Raw genomic sequence first — 23,102 nt, forward strand, 5'->3', positions numbered from 1 at the left:
ACCAAGGATTGCTGATCTCTTTACCTGGCCACCGGACTGAGAGTCCCTGAGGGAAGGGGCTTGTATTTTGGAATCCCCTGAACTACAGCAGGGGTTAGGCCATGCTTGCCTGTGAGCCCCTGGCTGTCTGCACACATGCCCTCCTTGCACTCACAGAACACTGTCCAAGTGTAGTCCAAAGGAGACGGTTCTGGGAAGAATGATTCTGGGGTGACCTGAAGAAGTTCCTCAGGTTTCAGTGAAGACAGTTTAAAATGGTCTCCAATTAGAAAAATATTTTCAAGTTGAAATAAAAATAGTTTTAAGAAACCTCAGCTCTTGATCACTCGAAGAGACACAAATTTATTTTAATTAGAAGATCTTGACACTTACTTTATCAATTCCCGTCCTTCAGAACTAATAAAATATTCAACCAGCCACTGACAAGCATCAAAACTTTTTGAAAGTAATGCTTCAATAGTGGCAATCCATTCTTCAGTGTCAACCCTTTAAAAAAGCAAAGACAGCAACGTTAGAATGTGGCCCCAGAAAATGACCCCATGGAGAATCATTGTTTATTTGTTTTGTGGAGAGTGGGTTGAGGATAAGTAAAATACTCAATGACTGCTGACTAACAAGGCTCCATGCACTCCAGAAGCCAGTTCTCTTCATTTTTTGGTACTTGAGGTGTGACTCACCATCTCCCCCAAACCAAAAAAAGTGTGAAGAAACTGAAGTCTTGGTCTTCAACTTTTATCTTCTGTATCTTCTTCAAATAGCATTTTGTTTTGATTTATTAATTTATATTTATAAAATGCCCACTTTCAAAATAGGTTACTACAGCAATATTTTTATACTTTATTGCTATGACCATTAATATCCTACTTTATGGAATAAAATATTTAGAATGAAAAACAACTATACTATCCAAGTCCTTACACCACCTCCCCCAGTCTCTCATACCCCAATAGGTAAATATCAACAAAATGGAAATAGTGTACAATGCATATACAGTTAAGCTTAACAAATACTGACAAGTAAGAGTAACCAAACTTCCTTAGTCAATCCTGTGCAAGACATTAAAAGAAAGGAACGTAATGATGGCTATCATTTAATATATCTTTGATTATTACATGTAAAAATAAAGTTGCCATTTTGTCTTCTCAAGACTTTCTTGACTGCAAAATCTTTCCAAAAACCTCGCCACACCTGGAGAAGTTCATTGTGCTCATGAGGGAGGAAAGACTGAGAACTGCAATGGTCATCTAATTAACTGGTTTCCTCACCCTGAGCCTCTCCTTGCTCCAAGTAGATATCCTACAAACTGATGTGCAATCACTCTTCATCCTTTATTCACTTTTCATCATTTATTCACAAACAACTATCTACCCAGAACCTGTAATGTGTAAGGGACCTTCCAGGTGCTAAAGATAAAAACCAGTGAGTAACCTGCAGCCACAGCCTAGAGTGCGTACTGCAACACTCTGCACATACTGTCCCTGGTCAAAAACCCTCTGCGGTCCTCCACTGAACACGGCCCAGACTCCCTTTGGTGGCCCTCGGACACTCAATGAGCTCATCCAGACCCAACATCTCATCTCACCTCAAATGCGGTCCTTAAATGTATGAGGAAAACAGTCATTCGTGGCTCCTTAGGCATGTCTTGTACATCACTCAGGTTTTCCCCTTCCATCTAGAATGAACCTCATTTCTCTATTTCTGCCTTTCATAATTCCTGAGAATTCAATGTCTTTAATGTCTACCCAGTCCCCACATCCGTATGTGATTCTGCCCAGTTCCCTAAGATGTACAGCATTTATGCCTTGCTTTTTTTTATCTACTGTTCCTATTGGATTACACATTAATTTCTTTTTTTATCTATCTTTCTTATTGGATTTGAAATACTTTAAAGATAGAAACTATGTTTTAATCATTTGGGTATACTACATAGTTGCCTTCATAATGCTTTGAAAGTTGAACTCAAATCTAACTTTAAATGAATTAAACAGTGGCTCTGTCATAACAGACTATTGAAACATATCACTTCTTACCTGAGCTTCTTCTTTGTCCGTAGGTAAGTTTGAAAAAGGAACTGAACGGCAAGCTGTAGGCTCACCTTTGCCATGCAAGGATAATATGGATGCTTTAATTTAGTCTGAGAGAAAGGGAGAAAAAAAGGAGGCTATTTTTCAGAGATGCTTTATAGATTATTATACATTATTACAAATGAAATAATGACACACAATAAAGTTAAATACTAATAAGAAAAAACTAGCCAGTTCATTACAGAAAATGTTCCATTTGAATTTTAAAAGAAGTTAAGAGAAGACATCCTCTTCATTTCTTTTATGAAGGCCTCTCAAAATGGAGCCTTCAGACCACAGGATGTTAAGTAATCTATCAACAGACTGAGAAAGTTTTTCCCTTATTGTCAAATTATAATCACAGTATTCAAGAAAAAGAAGTATTTGGAAGTTAATCTTGAGTCTGACAATGTCTGATTACAAACTAGAAAAATTAATCTCCACAGAGCTCCATATTCACTGACATTACCTCAAGGCTACTCTCAGATTCTGCATGAAACTTAAACAAGAGCACTTTAAAAACCAGTGTGGAGAAGCCCACACCTACTCACCATCTGCATTACACATTCTGAACGCTGTCTGTATTTCAGTATCACCTGACAGATGACACATCTGTGGGAATTTTTTGGGCATCTAATCTGAGTGCTAACAACTCAGAGGGAAAATGAGTCACTGATGGCTTTAGCTGAAAGATACTTAACTACAATCCTTTTACTCCTTTACTAACAATCCAACTAGTACTTACAGCATTCAATGATGCCAGAGACAAAACAAAACTGAAATAATCACCACTGTACACATCTCTATTTTTCATAAACTTGAGGTTTTCATCTCTCACCATCTGCAGAAGAAAATTAGTAATTATTTTTAAGAAACAGTGTAAAATACTCAATTTGTGGAAGACATTTTAGTGCTACATTGAGTAAAAAGGGTTTTATATTAGGTAAAAGGGGCTCCTAAGAACCCTTCTCTAAGGCTTTGACATTTAAGAGAGACAGGAAAATCTTTCTTTCAAGTATAAGCTATAAAAAGGCAAGTCATTATTCATAAAACCAAACCCTTCTGGGAAATTTAGGACCACCGCTACATGACAGGCAAGTGAATTCTAACCTGTTATTCCAGGCAGGCAGGGACAAACAGAGCTTCCCCAAGTACAGCCAATTCCATGCTTTCCTTGTATCGGATGGAATTCTCTCTTAATGAAAGACTCCATGTTTTTCTTAAATTCTCCGGTCTGGCTACTTAGCTTTTAATTACTTAGTGTACAAAGTCTGGACTAGGTAGTCAGACAGTTCTAAATTTAAGTTCTAGCTCTGTGACACTGGCAGATGATTTTTCCTTTCCTGAGCCTCAATTTTTCCTTCTGAAAAATGGGAATAAAACTTGCTATTCCACAAATGTTTTAAGAATGAGGGATCTGTTTAAAGCATGTAGCACAGGGGAGGTACTCAATGACTGATGGTCATCATTGTCAAATTAATTATACCCAAAGGTTATGAACTGTTAACTTATTTCTCTCTCCAGATACAGTAAACTAATTCTGACAATGTGTTTCTTTACTGCCCACTGCCTCCCTTTCGTTTATCTGTGGCATCCCACAGTCATATAGCAGGTCTGTCACAGTACTGGCCAATGCTGAATTTGTACCACCCCTGCAACCATGAAACAAGGTGGGTTAGAAATGTGGCACTAGAGGTACAGCTAATTCCACAAGAAAGCAGGCGGAGTACTTCTGGACCTATGAGGCAGACTTCAGCTTTTATGTGGATTTTCTCTTTTAGAATTTTTTTATATGGTGCTTACCTGGTATATTCGAACAGGCATTTTCTCTACAAATAGTCCTTTCTTCTCGCCTTTCTTAACGAGCTTGGTTAGAATAGAGAGCCGGTCATTGTTAGGCCTATGGGGCCGAGGAGATGACTGAGGAGAAATTTCTGGTGAAGACGGTGCTGACCTGAGACAGAATCAGAGAACTCTAATGTAAAGTGGCCACTGTGTTAGCAGTTACTACAACCTGGCAAACTTACAAAAACAGTGGACTAGACTTAAAAATAAGTTGTATATTTTCCTGATCCAGTAATTTAAAATGCAAGTTCATAGACAACAGGACCTTAAAAAAAAACTTTGACAGTGCTAGCATAGCACTCTGCTTTGGACATAAAGTATATTCAATAAATGCTAACATAAAAAAAAAAGATTCTCTAGAATCAAATAATTTATATGGATGTTTCTAAATACAAAGTAAGTTCTTGCTAAGGAAATAATGATCATGTAGTGGTAAGAAGAAAGAAAAGGGATGGAGGGATTTACTTATTTTCTTTTTAGAACTTCTGTCTAGCTTAGCTAATTACCTTTAAATTCCAAACAGTATGATCTAAAGATCACAGTATTACCTACTAAAATCACAGAGCAAAATATTTAGAAGAGAAACTCACAGAGAGAGGTCCTCAGCTTCCTGTCGTACAACACTCACTCGACTTTTCTTTGGTAATACTGGGGAGTTTTGATCAGATACCCTTTGGTAGAAGAGCATATAGGCATTCCAGTATCTTCGGCGTACATCAGTATATGGGTTTGCTTTATAACAAGACATTAGGAAAGAAATCTTTATAAATAAAAAAAGTTTCTTGTCTTGACATTCTAGGGAAAAGATTCATAAATCCAGCAAATAACCATTTACTAAATTTGTTAAATGCAAAGTATAAGGAAAATGTGTGTCTTTTTTACAGTAATGCTTATATTACTGGGAAGGTAATATAGAGTAGCAGGGAGTAAGGTGGTTGTATGAAAGTGGAGTAAGAGAAAGAAGATATTCTCAGGCAAATCTAAAGTTAATCAAAAGGCAGGGAAGATTTAAAAATTAGTTCTGTGGCACTGGTTGGGATTACTACGGGCCTCACATGATGATTTCTGCATGGAACAGACAAATCTAAGAAAATATTGGCAATGATACGGTATTATTATAGATTGCTACTATTGGATGTATGACTGTCATGGTATGGTATCAAATTCAACGTAGTAGATATAATACAGGTAGAAATTTAAAAATGTCCCTAGCATATTTTAAAATTAGGTTCAGAAATACTGAGGTCTGCAAAATATTTTCTTTTCAATAGCTAATTCTGATTGGATTTTGTGATGATACTTCTCAGACTTTTTCTTTTGGGGGTGAGGGTTGTGGGAAGATTTCTTTGCTGCATAAAACAGTTTTAAAAACACAGGTGGTTAGAAATGTGTCCTAATTAATCTTACCTCTATATGAGGGAAAAGGAAATCTGAAAATTTTAGTGACAGATACTTCTGAAACTATTTTTAAGGTTGAAATTGTTTCTGTTAGTTTCCCTTTGATATTCACTTCTGGCTCTTTAACTTAGACCCCCCACATGTACCCCTCTACTTCATCCCCCTGCATCTCAGGCTGTTGTAAGGAATTATTTTTAAACATTTTTCTGTATTTGAACATTTTCACTTTGGCTATAAAGGAGTTTGTGGATCTATGTGCTAGAGTGGTGGTGTGTAAAAAGAATAAAATCTATTATATTTGTATGTAGAATACTGTTTCCAATTTGATAGAAAACTGTACATTAAAAAAACAAAGCTAATGGAAAACATCCATTTATAAATACTTACTTTGATCATAAACTTTTGGTCTATATTCTCCTCCAAAGCATTCATACTCCAGGGTCTCATCATTGAGGTCAAATTCTTCTATAACTGTGTCATTAAATTTATACCACTTTCCTTTTCCACATCCCCTAAGAGCCAAGAGATAACAAACATTATAACCTTATAAAGCAAACTCACCTATTCCCAGCATTTATCTCTGTGTATTGTCTATAAATATAGCAGACAATTACCATTTGAAAATATCTAGGAAAAAAATTTAAATTTCTAAAGCAAATTTTCAAACTGAAGAAGTAAAAACAATTACACTAAGTTTTAAAAATTCATATGAAATAAGACCACAGAACAATGCAAAAGCTCCTTTGCACCCTGCCGATAGTACATGTAGATGATAATGTGGTGGAGGGGAGAGTGGAGGAAGGATGGAGGGGGGCAGGGGGATGGGAAGAGAGACCACTGGAAAGGCAGAGTGAGGGAGTGATGGGAGAAGCCCTTACCGCCTATCCTTAATGAAGGAATAGTAGTGGCCTGCGTGTGCCTGCCCACTGTGTACAATGACACCGACAAGCTCATAGTTTTCTGTGAGGGCAACTTTTTTTCGAGGGGACCCTCCACCTCCCTGATCCATAGTTCGCCCGTTTTCACCAACTTCAGAAGATGAATCTTGGCGAGCCATTCCTGAGACTGTGTAAGGCTCCATGTTCAGCATCCAGGGAAACTATTTGAAAGCAGAAAGACCACATTATTGATGATTAGAACACGTACACCAATACCACAAATCAGAAACAAATAGGAGCCATGGTTTCCCAGCTGCAGGTAGGACTGCCTCTTTGCCATCAGTGGATGCCTTCTCGACATAAGGGTTGTTCTTTATAGATCTGCCTGCTCCACAGGCAGCAGCTGCTGGTCAAGCGGCTATGCATTCCTCAGAATACTGAGACCAACAGCCCTCACATTTTAGATGAAATGTGAAAATATGAAAAGGAAACAGTATAAAAGCAAGTGAGGTAATGGTTATGAGAAATTTCAGGAAAAGAAGGTTACCCTTATCTGTTCATCATATTTAATGGAGCGTCCACTCTCCCAGTCAAATCCAAATCTCATCAAGTGAATTACCAAGACACTAGGCAAAGCCTTGATACAGGTCCTTTTCACAGTTATTCTCTAAAGGAAAGCAAAACCCAATTATCTCCACGGAGAAAAGAAAACAGCAAAGTAACCAATACAAAGGCCACAGGTTCTATGAGCCTGTCCCACATGATAAGTAATGGGACATGAGGGAGGTGACAAGAGGGGCTATTACTGACCTCACATAAGACAAAGCAAAGCACGCGAGTAACAAATTGATCTTGCTTTTTAAAAAGGGCAGATGTAATACCTTTTCTTTACACTTTTCACAGTAATACGCATTACTTCCCTCTAGAACTTCTCCTCTAACAAACTGGTCCAAAGAAATTTCCAAACTCTGACAAGAAGTAACTCCTAGATTGAGAGCCATGAAAGCTTCCTCACGCTCGTATCTGATGAGGAAGTAACAGAAAAACCATGATCAACAATTGAATTTTAAAATCTTGAAACTTTCTAAGTACCAGATACTCAACACATAACTAAATTTATAGCCAGTGAAATCAACACATACTTTCCCTCTTCTTTTTACAAAGCAAACTACCAAATAAAAATACCAATTTTTGATAATTCAGAATTATTTAAAATTATCAATTTTAATGAAGAGATTTTAGAAATGCAAACCAAAGAAATTTAATTCAATAAACATTTATAGGTCCACTAAGAGAGAGATCTGCCAAATCTCTCAACAAATGCAAAATTCCTAACATACTAGAAGAATCATTTAATGATGATAATGATTTTTTGATGTTAGTGGTGATCTCCACTAACCTGTGAGGACAGTCTTTACAGATCTTCTGATCAGAATAGATGCCCTGAAAAGTATTCTTAAAAATTTGGTCTCTCCCCATTTTCTGTTGGGATAAAAAGTTAAAATTTTAGTGGATGCCCCTAGAATTTATAGGCTGTTTATATAGAGTTTTATTTAGACCTAAGCTAAAGCACAGATTTCGATTTAACCACCAAAATGAAACAAGTCATCTCAGTAGTTTAAGATGGGAACTAATGGTGGGATTATAGCCCCTTAGACCCACTGTCAGAGGAAGGTATAACTGGAGAGCAGGAGGAGAGAGGGCTGGTCACAGCTGAGGACAAGGACAGTCTTCTCCCCGATGATTCAGAATCTTTCTCCCCATGCCACTTTACCAAGTTACAGCAACTCTCTTGCAACCTTTTCTTTTTGTGTGTGCTGTAAATGAGTAAGTTATCTTAAAAAAGAAATGGATAAATTGTGCCTGTTGATGAGACATAAGGCCAGTGCTGGCAATGATGGGAGGCAGGCTGTCACTTAGAAAGCAATACCATTTAGGGAGTTTGTCATAAGTTATGCTGGGCAGGGGTAGAAAGTTTTGGGCTCAAACATCACCATAAAAAACTTATATTCAAACCCAGAATAAATGAATTACAGCTGTGGTATTAAAGATGATCAATATCTTATTTGTCAAATTCATAGTACTCCTAAATCCTAAAAAACACTGTTCTCATTTTACAGAGTTTGAGGGAGTTAGAGGGAAAAAAGTTCTTCTACCTTGAGATACTCATCCATCTGATCAATGAGGCTAGTGAAGAATTCATATGCATCCTGCTGTTCTCTCACATAAAGTTCTTTGTTCCACATCTTGAAAATCTATGTAACAAGAATTAAACATATTAAAGGAAAAGTAACCATTTCTGATTATAGTAGAAAAGGGACATGAAAGAGCACTTAAATGCTTTTCAAAGCCAAGTTCACTATTAGGATGCAGGAGTGTTTACTGAAGGATATGAGCTTGGGTTTGGCCATCTATGCTTTTTCCTGGTCGCTCTGTAACCATAACAAGCCTATGACCACACAGGGTGAGAGCTAAGGCTATGGAACACAGAGTTTGTCTCTTAGAAAACCCAGCCCACCGGGGAAAACACAAAGTACTCCTTGTGAAACACAAGCAATTTTAAAAAGTAATGTTCTTTCACAACTACTTAGGCAAGGGAAAAAAAAGTAAAAATGAACAAATGGGACCACATCAAACTAAAAAGCTTCTGTACAGCAAAGGACACCATCAGTAGAACAAAAAGGCATCCTACAGTATGGGAGAATATAGTTGTAAATGACATATCTGATAAGGGGTTAACATACAAAATGTATAAAGAACTCACATGCCTCAACACCCAAAAAGCAAATAACCCGATTAAAAAAATGGGTGGAGGATCTGAACAGAAACTTCTTCAAATATAACATTCAGATGGTCAACAAGCACATGAAAAGATGCTCCACATCGCTAATTATCAGGGAAATGCAAATTAAAACCACGATGAGATATCACCTCACCCCAGTTAGGATGGCCAACATCCAAAAGACAAGGAACAACAAATATAGGTGAGGTTGTGGAGAAAGGGGAACCCTCCTACACTGCTGTTAGGAATGTAAATTAGTTCAACCATTGTGGAAAGCAGTATGGAGGTTCCTCAAAAAACTCAAAACAGAAATACCATTTGACCCAGGAATTCCACTCCTAGGAATTTATCCAAAGAAAACAAGATTCCAGATTGAAAAAGACATATACACCCCTATGTTTACTGCAGCACTATTTACAATAGCTAAGATATGGAAGTAACCTAAGTGTCTGTCAGTAGATGAATGGATAAAGAAGATGTGGTACATATACACAATGGAATATTATTCAGCCATAAGAAGAAAACAAATCCTACCATTTGTAACAACATGGATGGAGCTAGAGGGTATTATGCTCAGTGAAATAAGCCGGGTGGAGAAAGACAAGTACCAAATGATTTCACTCATTTGTGGAGTATAAGAATGAAGCAAAACTGAAGAAACAAAACAGCAGCAGACTCACAGGCTCCAAGAGGGGACTAGTGGTTACCAAGGGGAAAGGGGTGGGAAAAGTGGGTAGGGAAGGAGGGAGAAGGGGATTAGGGGGTGTTAACATAAGGGGACCATGGGGAAGGCAGTATAGCACAGAGAGGACAAGTAGTGACTTTGTGGCATCTTGCTACGCTGATGGACAGTGACTGCAATGGGGTGTATGGGGGGGACTTAATAATATGGGTTAATGTAATAATGACAATGTTACTCATGTGAAACCTTTATAAGATTGTGTATCAGTGATACCTTAATAATAATAATAATGAAAAAGGAATGTTCTTTATTTAGAAGATTAGTGAACTTGGAGTCACTTGAACAAATATTTCCAAGAGCTAAAACAGGAATCATAAGAAATATTCAAAATAAGTAAGACTAGAAAAATCCCCAGAAATTATAAAAAACTTCTCAATATTCTCATCATTTGAACTCAAACACCAATTTTAAGATGAATTACAGTATAGCCAATTATTTTATAGGTTCTTGGCAATAGGATTAGTCTAGAGTTAATAAAGGTGGAAACAATTATCACTAGAGAAAGAATGTAGCTTTAAATCTAAAATCTAAATCTAAAAAGTTACTAGGTGAAATACCTTCCAAAAGTTCTCAGGTACATAATACTGCAGCTTGCTTTCCATCAAATGCCCAAAGAGAGATTGCACTTGGTAGAATACACTATCATCTGGATTGTCTGTGTCATCGTCCACTGAAAGTAATGACTGAAAAGAAATGAAATGTATTAAAAGCTTCCAATACAGTTCAAAATCTAGTTCAAAAATCACATTAGGTCAAATCTATCTGTCAGACCGGCAGCATATTACCTCAGCAGATTTATAAAAATGTCTAACTACAAACATGTTGTCTACAGATTCCAGAAGCTACTGAAGAATCCTAAATTATGTCTAGTTTTAATAAACCCAAAAATATAATACATGAATATGGAACAAATTTCAGGCAATGTACATATTATTTATCATATAAAACAGGAAAGAAGAAGGAAATCACCTCAGGGAGACCAGGTTGCATATATAGCTGCTGGAAGACTGCATTCATGTAACATGTGGCACCACCATTCCTGAGCCCCACAAATCCTGAACTGGACCTGCTGTCCACTGGGGGAAGGTACTAGGGAAGACAGGAGTAGAAACATCAGAGAGAGAGAGAGAGAGAGAGAATTAGTATCTCTGACACCAGCACATTTCCACCATAGCTACATGAGATGTCTGAGAGGAAAAAGAGGTGTGCTCACAGATTCATCCATCCAGTGTGTTACAAGTCATGCTAGCAAAACCTAAGTTCACCAAGTACCTCTGCAAATGCCAATACGAAGTACTACTATCTCACGTTGCTTTCTTGGCCACAAAGAACCTATCATAATGAGTGTTTATCTATTACATAGTCATGCACTCAGACACTTGATTATCATTTGACAAATATTTATTGAGAACCTACTATGTGACGGGTACTGGGCCAGGGATACAAAAGAGAACAGAAACATACCTGGTCCCTGATCTCTTCACAATCTAGGCAGGGTAGACAGGCCTTAATCAGGTAAATATACTTACCTATAGTTACCTACTGAGGTAGTACTCTGAAAAAAGGAATAGGGTTCTATGAAGTGTTCACTATGAAGAATCCTGACCAATCTGGATGGTCAAGGAAGACCATATTCCTTCCCTTCCTTTTTAAGAAGCTAACATTCTTCTACTGAACTACTTCTCAGAAGCATATAATTAAATAAATACCTTAGAGTTTCACTTAAAGATGTGTTGTAATAATGTAGATTCCAGTACAGAGCTTTTCTGGATTACTAATATAAGTAATCCAGAAAAGACATCTTAGATAAAGTTCATCATGGCATTCCTCCAAGTGGAAAAAAGATATTGTAAGGACATACTTTGACATGCTACTACAGCAGAATCTTGGTTATATTTCATAATATTCTGGAATGACCTTCCCACCTTGATTTAGTTGGCTCACTACTCTTGAAGGTTCTATTTTAAATTTCATTTTTTCTAAGAAGCTTTCTAAGATACCACCATTTGGTGCTGAAGTAGAGCATTCTGTTAGTAGAGCATTGAGGACATACCTTGATCTTATAATTTCCCACAATATACTGAAAATCTGCTTATGGGTCTCTCTTCCGATATACACTGACCTTGTTGAGGGCTGGGATTCATCTTCATTTTTGAGCTCCAAACTCTTTGGGCATAGTAAACTCAATGAATCTTACTTGAATTTAACTGAACATAGACTGCATTGTGACAGAGCCTATGTTTGAGTTTGTATTTCCAGTGCCAGGTAATGTGCTCAGCACAGTGTTACTCAAAAAATAGGTTGAAATGCTACATTTTACTGAGAGTAATTATCAACTGATTTGAAAATGTCTCTTCTTCAATTAATTAAAAGGTACCATGTAGCAATATACTATAGTGTATTAGTCTAATACACTATGGATTATAGTTAATTTGAGTATGTGAACATGATAAGCAAAGTAAAACTTTTTTGTGATAGGATAATACAAACATAGTTTTAAAATTTTATGTTTAAGAGATCATTCTAAAAAATTAAGTGCATCTAGGTCTACAAACTTACATCAAACTCCTTGGTGAGAGCAGGGTCAGGTTGATGATGCATAGAAAGTAGTTCTTTTGTAATAATTTGAAGATTTGAAGGTGAGCTATCAGCCAACATCACAAGGACTTCATAGGCTGCCAATCGGCTATTTACTGTACTACATCTAAAAACAAGAGACAAGTCAATTTCAGTGGTGAATAATCTACTTAAATGGCTCTTTAAACTACATCAACAATTGAAATGAAAGTATTAGAGCTGCAATTCCTGAAACAGGGGTAAGTCAAATCTGAAGGCAGTCATCTAGTGGGGAGTGCTTACTTAACAAGGGAAGAGACCATGAACACAGAAGGGGTAATTATGGGTTTGGAGTTAAGTATCTTTGCCTGATGATAAATTAGCAAAATCTTTCACATATGACTCCAGAGTATTCTTATCTAAGGGATGGATCAGCAACAATGGAGGATAAAGAATCTGAAACTTTTGCTAAAACACAACACAGGAATAACTATATTTCGATTAAAGTAGGTAGCAAGAAAGGTTCTGAAGATGCCACCCTGAAATTCGAGTATCTAAATGGCAGAAAAGGAAAGCTATACCAATCAGAGTAGATGCCCATAGACATTTTATATGTGCCTGCAGATAAAAATTCTTTAAGGACAGAGATCAACTTGCCATTTTGTGGAAAAAATGGAGATAGAAATACAGTGTGCCAAATCAGTTTGTTTAAAATGACAGATAAAGATAACTATCAAGCATTCTTTAGGAAACTAAGGGCTTTTTATACTGCTCACCTTTAGCAGAAATCACCTTGGGGATGGACAGTAATTTCTGTTACCTACGCCAACCTTGTATTATTACCCACGAGGTCACAGGTTAGGAAGGATACACAGAAAAGAGAACATCCAACCTCTGATGAAAGAAATGCTCATGGAGTGGAGTGTAGGAGGTGAGTTCAAGAGTGGGCTGTGGGCTTTAGGTCAGCACCACACCAGGCACCGCGGGTAATGGCCATGGAGCTGGCACTGCCCTTTGCTTCGCATCTGGGCTTCCGGGTTACAAAGGGCAGACAAAGAATGAAGAGGAGGTACCATGCACACAGGCTACACATTACTTCCGTTAATGCGATGTAAGACAAGTATTACTTGTGACAAGAGTTTCTGTGTATTATAAATCTCTTCTGGCTTTAGGATTTAGGTGGGAAAAGCCTGGGAGGCACTGTGATAAATGAACATCAATCAGTGTACCTGGGAGGGATGAAACAAAATGTTGCCTTTCTAATCAAGGCACTGTATATAATTCAAAAACCCAACTCCTTGTTGATGGAGGTATTGTTTTTAATAAATATAAAGGGAAGGATTCATAAAAATTTCAATGAAACTGCCAAGATTTATTTTCTCTGTTCACTCATGTACTTCTACTGCTCTAAGAGCTCCAAATCTTCCAGAATAAGACTGCAACAGGGTGAGAATGGGAGTCACAGCCTGAGGGACACCTCAGGGTTCTAATGAAGGTTTATTACCTAAAATAGATTTTACTAATAAGGAATTTCTGGATAGAGAAGTATTCATACAATCTAAGATATTTCTTAAGATTCCATAAAATGCTGCTTATTATGCCCATTTCAATAATCACTGAAACCAGTATGGGAATTTTTTTGACTGGTTCAATTCCAAATTCTCAGTCTCTTCAGGATTACTCAATTAACTCTGGTTTTCATGAGAAAAGAACAAGGTTACATTCAGAGCAAATAAGACGACAGCTTGTAGCTGCTTCCTATCTCAAAGAGTATAAACAGCATCCAAGTAGGGTCAAGATTAATAAAGGATCTTCCAAATTTCTGTGCATAAAAACTAATACAAAGTCTAAAGCTAAAATTAGCACTGTAATAAATCACTAGCAGTTTTAATTATCAGGACACAGTCAATACTCAGCAAATCACAAGGTTCATGCACTATACCTTTCTCCTACAAGAAATTCTCAAGTCTCAGGGCCTATTTACTTTTAAATGTGGGCATAATACTTACAACTTCAGTTTCTCTTGGAATTTGTTACTGACCAACTTAACTACATTATTACTTATTCTTCTACATCTCTAATTCTCATTCTACTACATTTTGATGATAATAATGGTACCAATCTACCTGCTCAGCACTTAACTATGTGCCAGGCAGGTTTTATCCTAAACCTCTTTACATGCATTTCTTTATATAATAGATAATATCTTATAAGTTATACAGACTCACAAGATGGAAGACAAACTCCAACTTAAAATCTTTTTGGACTAAAGTTTCAATTTTAGAATTTTTACCAAAACTGAACACAACGTGCATTTTCCATACTTTGGATGAAAGTCCTGTTGACTGATGGCGGCACTGCCAGCTGGAGAATGACTATTTAAAATAATTCTAGAAGCTCGGAAAAGGAAGTCATCTAACAATGGTTTAATGAGTGATGAACCTGGAATAGAGCATAATATTCATGTTGAGGATGAACACATATTTTAACTCAAAGATCCTGTCTTGCACTTTTATATTAGAGCATAAAGGCACCCAAGGCCACCCAAGGCAGGGCATTCAGTTTAATGTGATGCTTATTTTTTTGAGCACTTGTAATATGTGGTGAAGCTTTGTGGCACAGAGGGGTGGGGATGGGTGGGAGAGCCAGGGGACAGGACACAAAGAGACAAGTGAGGACACCTTCCATTATGAGCTTACGATGGACTGAAAGGAGTCAAGCTTCCATGTTAGAAACAAATGCCAAGAACACCTTAAGGCAGAATGGTTTGAGTGAATAATTAATCTTATTCTGGGAATAGGGGAGTCCATATTGAGGGGTTTTGAAATTTTTTAAATCTTGCCTTTTTTAGGTAAAAATGATGTACCCTTCTCACCCTGGTTTAGAATCACTCTTTTCTATGTATCCCCAGTAGCCAAGAAGATTTTTATAGAGCTTAGTTTGTGTGATAAAAGTGATAATGTTTTGATTTGTTTTCTGAATATAACTTAGAACCCTGAATATGCTTTTACAAATTATGTGTACCCCAGGAGACTTATATGTACCCCATCAATCAGGGATGGTTGTTGGGGGCTGCCTCCCCAGATGAGAATTACCTTTAAAAGAAGTTAAGATTTACAGTAGATTATATTTTATAAAGTACATAACAGCAGAAAGAGAAAAACCTAATTTGAATTGTAATTTTCACTTATAAAATTGATCTAGTTGTTTTGAACACTGTAGAATTCTCTGTATGGTTTAATGATACAGGTGAAATATACCTTAGATTTATTAGCCACTAGAATCCCAGACAATCTTCCATTGCCTGAAGGGTCAATTTTTTTCTATGGAACACTTAGTACCTGTCTTATTTTCCAGTTACACATAGTACTATGGCAATAACAGAACTGAGGTGTTCTGTCACATGGTAAGATGAAGCAATAATTACCAAGCATCTCCTTTTCTGCCCCACAGAGTGAAAGGAGGGTCTTAATGAGCCGTAAGTGTCCGGCCAATAAGATGTTATCTGCTTCACTGGTCTCACATTCAGCTGTGCGGTTAGGTTCAAAGTTATCCAGCCAAGTAATCTCATCTTCCAGCATGGTAGCTGGGCTGATTCTTAACTGCTCCATTTCTGAAGCTAAGAAGGAAAAAAGAAATCCACTTTGAAGAAACGATGTGCCTTCATAGAGTTATAATCCTTTTAAAGCAAAAGCTATGTCCCAACCTTACATTTCCTAGATCTCAAGAAGACTGTTATCAATAGCAGGCTATCGCTGTTGCCCACAAGAATTATGAAGGCTCATACATACTCATTAGCAATGGAGCCCAGATTTCCAAACAGGAAATAAGCCAGACTCTGGATAACTACTCTGTTCTCATGTATTAAGCATTTAACTTTCCCTTCCAAACAAGGATTTAAGACAAGATTCCATATTGGAAAATGTAACTGAAGAGAAGGGGAGTGATCACGTTCTACATCTACCATACTAGAGCCACAGCAAGAAGGGTCCCACGGGGTGAGATGAAAAGGGACTCTAAGGGTCAGTCGGAGTGGGACTGGCACTGAGTGATTCCTGACTCCACTGCTTACTCCTGGTGTGCCCTTCTTTCCTTATTTATAGAATGAAGCTAACACCTGTACTGCAGGGTGCTGTGTATAAAGCACCTCATATGGGTACTGGCATATAGAAAATACTCCCAAAATGGCAAATTTTTTTGTTTCTAGATATATTCTCATCCTGCCCTCAACATACCAATAAGGGACCCTGGATCCCTCATTTGTCACTCGGTGATACAGGGAAGGCTCTCCAAGTCCAAGCCAGACAGCAAAACCCTAGTGGCTGCTGCTCAACTATCACCAGAAGTCTGGTTGAAAATGCAGTGTTAGGCTAGACTGTTAGATGGCCATGTAGTCCACCCACTGCTTCAGATGGTACAGGTCTTACTCCGTCAAGTCATAGATTCAGACCATATCACCTCAGGCTCCAGTAAAACCAATTTCCCTACACTGCTCAGAGCACTGTGTCCTCAGCTCTTGAGAAACTTAGGACACTGATGAAGGTATTTGTGTTGGAGATGTTGCTGTGGCTCTTTTATTAGTTACTATGTCTTTGCATCTCCATTACACGAAGACCTTTGTAGGAAGTGTCTTTTAGGCTTAAGTGCTGGGAAAAATATTTGTTTCTTTTGAGAAACCATTCTGTTTCTTCTTTTAGGGTACTGAGAACAACCAACCATATATGCTTATTTCCTTTTTACTTTGTCTTCCAATAACCTCACAACCAAATTCTAACTGTGGGGCTTTATAGCTGATATTTATGCAAGATGTTTTCTTTTTCTCCTGGCCTTGACATTCTTTTCCAATTAATATTTTTGTTGATACTGATTTTTATTTATTTCCTAAAAGCTGAAGCAAACCTTTTGTGCAAAGGGTGGGGAATAAACTAACAAAGTCTTGATTTGAACAAGGAAACTTTACACAGAGCATTCCAACATACATTTGCATCATTCAGACTAAGTACAGATGATTAAAATTGAAACACTCCAACAACAGAACTTCTAACAATGGTATTTTAATCACCTAAGACTAAATAATTAACTGACTCTCTTACTTCTCTTACCATACCGCAAAAGAAATTCCTTTCCTTCAACAATCAATATTTAAATTGTCAGAATTGACTATATTAAAGAGAAAGACTTTTCCTAATGGTTCTGCATCAGTGTAATTAAAATACTAGCCTTTGAGAATTTTTTAAATTAACAAGTCTTCTCAACACACTAATGGCTGGATATATACTAGAAGAAATAACTGGTACATGGGCTTACATGCTATTTCCCAGAAAATAAAATTCAACTTCAAACAATAATTATAATCTCATTTATATCTGAGACACATTGTCAGATTTATTAACAACCACTTGCTTTCTTTTCTACTCCTCCCGACTCCCTCAACAAACAAATCAGTTAGGTATTTGCTTACTTGTTAGATCATCTAATAATTGGCACCTCAGATCAAAATACTCCATACACTGAGATAATAGCCTGAAAAACAGATTTTAATTATTAAAAAGAGGAAGATTTGAAAATAAAAAGCATTTTCCTTGTGAAGAATAAGTTCATAAAACAACTGAACAAGAGAATTTTCTTAAACATAAAATAACTGCTTTTACATTAATTGAACTTCAATATTTTAGTGAAAAGCACACTAATGATTTTACTAGCAGATATGGTACAGAAATAACCGTAAAGAGAGAAAACGTACTCCTCTCTCATATTTTGTAATGACGTACACACTGACTGCATACATGATGCACTGATTACATTCATTTGTTCAAATATCAGCCAACACTGAGTATGGGCTTAGAAACTGTTTCATGGGAACAGTGAACAAAGGGACAGACAACAAATAAAACCACACATACATATGTCACCTGGTGATTAAGTACAAAGAAGAAAAATAGAGCAGAGTAATAAAACAAAGAGAAAGGTAATAAATTGTTTTATCTAGGATGATCAGTGAAGCTTTTTCTGCAGCTACAGTAGTGAAGCGCACAGGTTTTAAAGTCAGGCAGACCTTGGGTTTTAATCATGGCTCCACTACTTATAGCTGGTGTCTAGGGACAACTTATTTCAAGTTCTCTCAGTTTTCTAATTTCTAAAATGCTCATTAGAATATTAGAAATAAAACATCCACACAAACATACATGAAGGGCTCAAGAATGCACTAATAATAATAGATAATGAACCAAGAATTAAGATTGTTAAAAAAGCGGGGATAAAAAAATGCCACACTCATCAAAACCGAAAGTTTTTGTGATGACTGCCCTTGTACTGTTCACCATGTAAGGACTTAGTCACTATGTAAGAATTTGCTCATCATGTAAGAACTTGTTCGTTATGCTTCAGAAGACTGGAGACTGATGAGAATGAGGCTGGGGGTGGATTAATGATTGTGCATTGAGCATTGACTCCCCTATACAGAATTTTATTGTTGTTAACAACCATTTGATCAATAAATATGAGAGATTCCCTCTCAAAAAAAAAAATGCCACACTCATCTGACCCATGTGAGGATTAAATGATAAAGATATGCAAAGAATTTAGCATGCAGTGCGGCACATAGTAGGTCATGGTAACTGCTATTATCATCACCACTATTTTTTTTTTGGTATCATTAATGTACAATTACATGAGCAACATGTTACTAGACTCCCCCCATTATCAAGTCCCCACCACCCTTACAGTCACTGTCCATCAGCGTAGTAAGATGCTATAGAATCACTACTTGTCTTCTCTGTGTTATACTGCCTTCCCTGTGCCCCACCACACACATTGTGTGTTCTAATCATAATGCCCTTTTCCCCCTTACCTCTCCCTTCCCACCCATCCTCCCCAGTTCTTTTCCCTTTGGTAACTGTTAGTCCATTCTTGGGTTCTGTGAGTCTGCTGCTGTTTTGTTCCTTCAGTTTTTGCTTTGTTCTTATACTCCACAGATGAGTGAAATCATTTGGTACTTATCTTTCTCCGCCTGGCTTATTTCACTGAGCATAATACCCTCAAGCTCCATCCACGTTGTTGCAAATGGTAGGATTTTCGTTCTTATGGCTGAATAATATTCCATTGGGTATATGTACCACATCTTCTTTATCCATTCATCTACTGATGGACACTTAGGTTGCTACCACATTTTTAAAAAAGAGATCAAGTTTGGAAGCTTTTATGTTGGGGGTTTTAGAGTAGCTCTAACATTCCTTCCCTTCAAGGGCACATACATAAGGAAAGTAGATAGTGATTTCCCAAATCTCTATGACACCTTGGAAGCCCCACAGCAGGCGCCCTCTGGTAAGCTGAGCTGGAGAAAGTGGCTTGAACTTGAGGTCAATGGGGGATCTCCTACCTCCCAACCTGGGCCTAGACTAGGGCACCCTTGCTTACAGACTAGCCTACAGGGATAAGACGGGGCAAGCAGATGGATTTATTCTGGTCATTCTATGAGCCTGGGCCACAAGCCTACCTACATGTGTAGACATGTAGAAAACCAAGAAAGAAACCTAGAAGGGCATCTCAGCTACATCTGGACATGAAGTTACAAAGTGTGCAGCTAAACTGAGCAAGTGATGTGCAAGAGAACATGAGCAGTGTGACCTTCCCACGGTGATCTGGCCTGAATTATTTCAGCCTTTCAACAACCAGGTGAACTCCTCTGGTATGTGGACCCGATGGGGTGGAGGTGGGAGTTGGGGAGGATAGAAGGGAAGAAAGCCCAGGAGTGTTTCTTCTAACTTTTCTGTTCTGAATGAGAAGAAAACTGAAATTCCCTCTATTAGGGCACAAATGTTAGATGAGGGGAGGAGAAATCCTGCCATTTCAATAATGCACCTTAGATTTCAGGGGAGCAGTACAAAACCATTATTCTTTTTCTGTGTAATGTGGGCTTTTTCATCTTTAGTACATACCTCTGATTGACTCCTCTCATAATACTAGTTGGGGACCAGAGAGGCAGCTGAGCTGTGAGAATCACGCCTAGGAGAAATTGATTCGGTTTCTGTACATCTGGATGAGCTGATGTGTCTGTCTGACTAAGAGTATACAACTGATCACAGGCAACACGACGAATCTGAAATTATATTATTAGTGGCAAAGGATGCACATCAACCAACATTTACAGACTGCTTAAAAAATTACTTTCCCCCAAAGTCCATACTCTGGGTACTCTAAGGGTATGAGCATTTAAGTAATTAGTGGAAAAGTTTACACTAAATACACCAGAACTAATTAAAAACAAGTGTAGTCTGGAAGGGGATTTCCCAAATTAGTCTACTGTTCTACTGTAATTGACAGGCTTACAAAACTCTTCTCCAAGTGTTTTAAAGTTAATTTTCAAGATCATGTAAAATAACCAGAATCATAAAGAGTCTAATGTAAGTTCATGCTTGAAGTTGGTCTTTCTTGATTTTGACCCACACGTTAATACTTACTGCCAGCTGCCTTTGTCAGCTATGCGTGCTCAACACTGGCTGTAACACTTGGTTATAAACAAACACAAACTAATCATAGCACTAGTCTCTTAACTTTTCGTGTAATTTGGAATAGAAAGGAGGGCAGATGGTCGCAGTGGTCCCTTGCTTTCAGAGTGGTCTGCGGTTCCATTGTGTGACTCTCTGAGAGGATTAAAACACCATCCCTCCAGCACTCTCCACAATGTCACAGGTACCCAGAGAGCCCAGGACAGAACAGGGCCACAGGTTTTTATATGGTAATGTAAAAGATCCTTACCTCAGCACTGGGTGATCCAAGCAGAATATCAATGATAAAATCAGCAACACAGGGCAAGTTATAGAATGATGCTAATGATAAGAATAAAGAGAATTGGGGGTGGAAGGGAAGCTAAGTTAGGAAATGCATTTTCAAAATTTCACAAATTTTAAATAATTTCCTAAGCTTAACTGTAACAGAAATTCCCTTCTTCTTCTACATAGAACTGAATTCAGTATCTTCTCCAACAGCCTCTATGTCTCTAAGCTTACCCCATGGCACCTAGGGGCTCAAGAGCAGGACTACGTCTTGGTCATCTTTGTACCCCCCATCTTAGCAAAATGCCCTGTACATACCAGATGCAGAATAAATGTCTTGCTCTGATAAACTATCAATACTGTGAACTATAAAATATACTTTTTAAACTTACAAATGATAAAAAAGCTTGAAAGGAGGTTGTAATTTTTTCATTTTGATTTGAAAATATCTCTAAAGTGAAACAATTGTATGAAAACTGAACTTTCAGCTCAAGAGTAGGGCGTATATAAAAAAAAGCATTTCACAATGACTTACACTTCTCATACATAAACCTTCAAAAGCATTCTTGCTCAAAGTAAATAATTTGGAGTACTATTTTACTGTTCCATAAATGTCTAACTTCTATCTGTTTACCTTGATTATCTTATATGATCTGATGAGTTTGGATGTTAAACTAGATAGAAAATGATCACCAATTGTACATTAACAGGCAGTCTGAATCAGTAATAACAGAGAAGAATAGGGCTTCTATATGTTGGCACAATTTTTACAAGTGCAGCTCTTGAGACTTCATTCCTGAATAAATATTTATTGAGGGCCTACTACACACCTGGCAGTTTGGGTGCTAGACCTTCAGTAGGGAACAAAACGGACAAAAGTCTCTGTCTTTATGGAGCTTACAATCTAGTTGGGGAGGGAATGATGACAATAACATGATTAAGTAAATAAATTATACTGTATGCCACAAAGTGGCAAGCAATATAGAATAAACAAAGATAAGGGGTTTAGATAGTGCTGGTGTGAGAGGGGATTGTGACTTTTTTAAAAAGGTGGTCAGGGAACATTTCACTGAGAAGGTGACAATATGCAAAGACCTGTGGGTAATGAAGGAGAGAGAGCCACATGGATAGATGCAGAACATCATACAAGGAAGTGGGAACAGCCAGTGCAGGGGTCCTGTGGCAGGATAATGAGCCTGGTGTGTGGGGAGGGAACAGCCAGGAAGCCAGGGTTGGCTGAGTGAGGGGGAGAGCAGGAAAAGGTACAGGCACAGAGGTAACAAGGGGGTGGACTGTATCAGGTCTTGAAGGCCTTAGTAAAGATTTGGCTTTTACTCAGTGTGAACTGAGAAGCCACTGCAAGGTTTTAAACAGAGGAGTGGTACAATCTGACTCACATTTTTAGAAGGTCCATTCTGGTTACTGTGTGGAGTATAAACTGCAAGGGTAGAAGCAGGGAGATTAGTTAGGGCACTATTGCTATAAATCAAGTAAGAGATGATGGCAGATCAGAGGATAGTAACAGTGAAGGTGGTACAACGGGCTGGAATCTAGATATAGTTTGAAGGGGGATGTGTCGACCAACTAGTAGTGAGGTTGTGAAAAAAAGGAATCAAAGATGACAATGAAGTTTTTGGTCAGAGCAACTGAAAGAATGAAACCACTCTTTGATTAATCGCAGAGAACTCTTGGGTGATATGTACCAGATCAGTAGTTTCTTTCTGGGTACACTCATTTTGTCACGTCTACTTGATATCCAAGTGGAGATGTCAGGGGAGTGGTCCAAGCCATAGATCCAAATTTAGGTGTTACCAGAATATAGAAGGAATTTATGGCCATGAGAGCAGATGAGATCAACTGAGAGAGTAAGAGTAGACAAGAAAGAGACAGTACTGAGGGACCAAGTCTGCGGTGTTGTAACACGGAAGGTATGATTATTAATAGCCCCAGTTTGCCAAAGCCAACAATAAAGGTAAAAGGGCAAATCTTGACTTTTGTAATATTCAATTGTGGAGTCATTATCAGTTTAGGAATTGATTTATAATTCTAACAGTTTATGCTCTA

General features: G+C 37.7%; 1 protein-coding gene across 6 annotated transcripts in view; it reads right to left on the bottom strand.

The window, feature by feature from the left end:
• Window positions 1–23,102, bottom strand: part of USP24 (ubiquitin specific peptidase 24) — a 171,751-nt gene that overhangs the window by 30,670 nt on the left and 117,979 nt on the right. For all 6 annotated transcript variants that reach the window (XR_012130171.1, XM_073233987.1, XM_073233988.1 and 3 more), the window contains 19 exons: window positions 21,022–21,092; window positions 20,202–20,362; window positions 17,726–17,787; window positions 15,692–15,883; window positions 14,589–14,706; window positions 12,268–12,412; window positions 10,678–10,797; window positions 10,266–10,391; window positions 8,341–8,439; window positions 7,584–7,666; window positions 7,066–7,207; window positions 6,732–6,851; window positions 6,185–6,405; window positions 5,694–5,818; window positions 4,499–4,640; window positions 3,867–4,017; window positions 2,809–2,904; window positions 2,031–2,134; window positions 373–486 (listed from right to left, as the gene is read on the bottom strand). Coding sequence is in view for 5 of the 6 variants with exons in the window: in XM_073233987.1 (XP_073090088.1) it covers window positions 373–486; window positions 2,031–2,134; window positions 2,809–2,904; window positions 3,867–4,017; window positions 4,499–4,640; window positions 5,694–5,818; window positions 6,185–6,405; window positions 6,732–6,851; window positions 7,066–7,207; window positions 7,584–7,666; window positions 8,341–8,439; window positions 10,266–10,391; window positions 10,678–10,797; window positions 12,268–12,412; window positions 14,589–14,706; window positions 15,692–15,883; window positions 17,726–17,787; window positions 20,202–20,362; window positions 21,022–21,092 (2,392 nt within the window). In the remaining variant the exon portion in view is untranslated. The remainder of the gene's footprint in view (window positions 1–372; window positions 487–2,030; window positions 2,135–2,808; window positions 2,905–3,866; window positions 4,018–4,498; window positions 4,641–5,693; window positions 5,819–6,184; window positions 6,406–6,731; window positions 6,852–7,065; window positions 7,208–7,583; window positions 7,667–8,340; window positions 8,440–10,265; window positions 10,392–10,677; window positions 10,798–12,267; window positions 12,413–14,588; window positions 14,707–15,691; window positions 15,884–17,725; window positions 17,788–20,201; window positions 20,363–21,021; window positions 21,093–23,102) is intronic.

Source organism: Manis javanica, chromosome 4, assembly GCF_040802235.1.
Source record: "Manis javanica isolate MJ-LG chromosome 4, MJ_LKY, whole genome shotgun sequence".
NCBI lineage: Eukaryota > Metazoa > Chordata > Mammalia > Pholidota > Manidae > Manis > Manis javanica.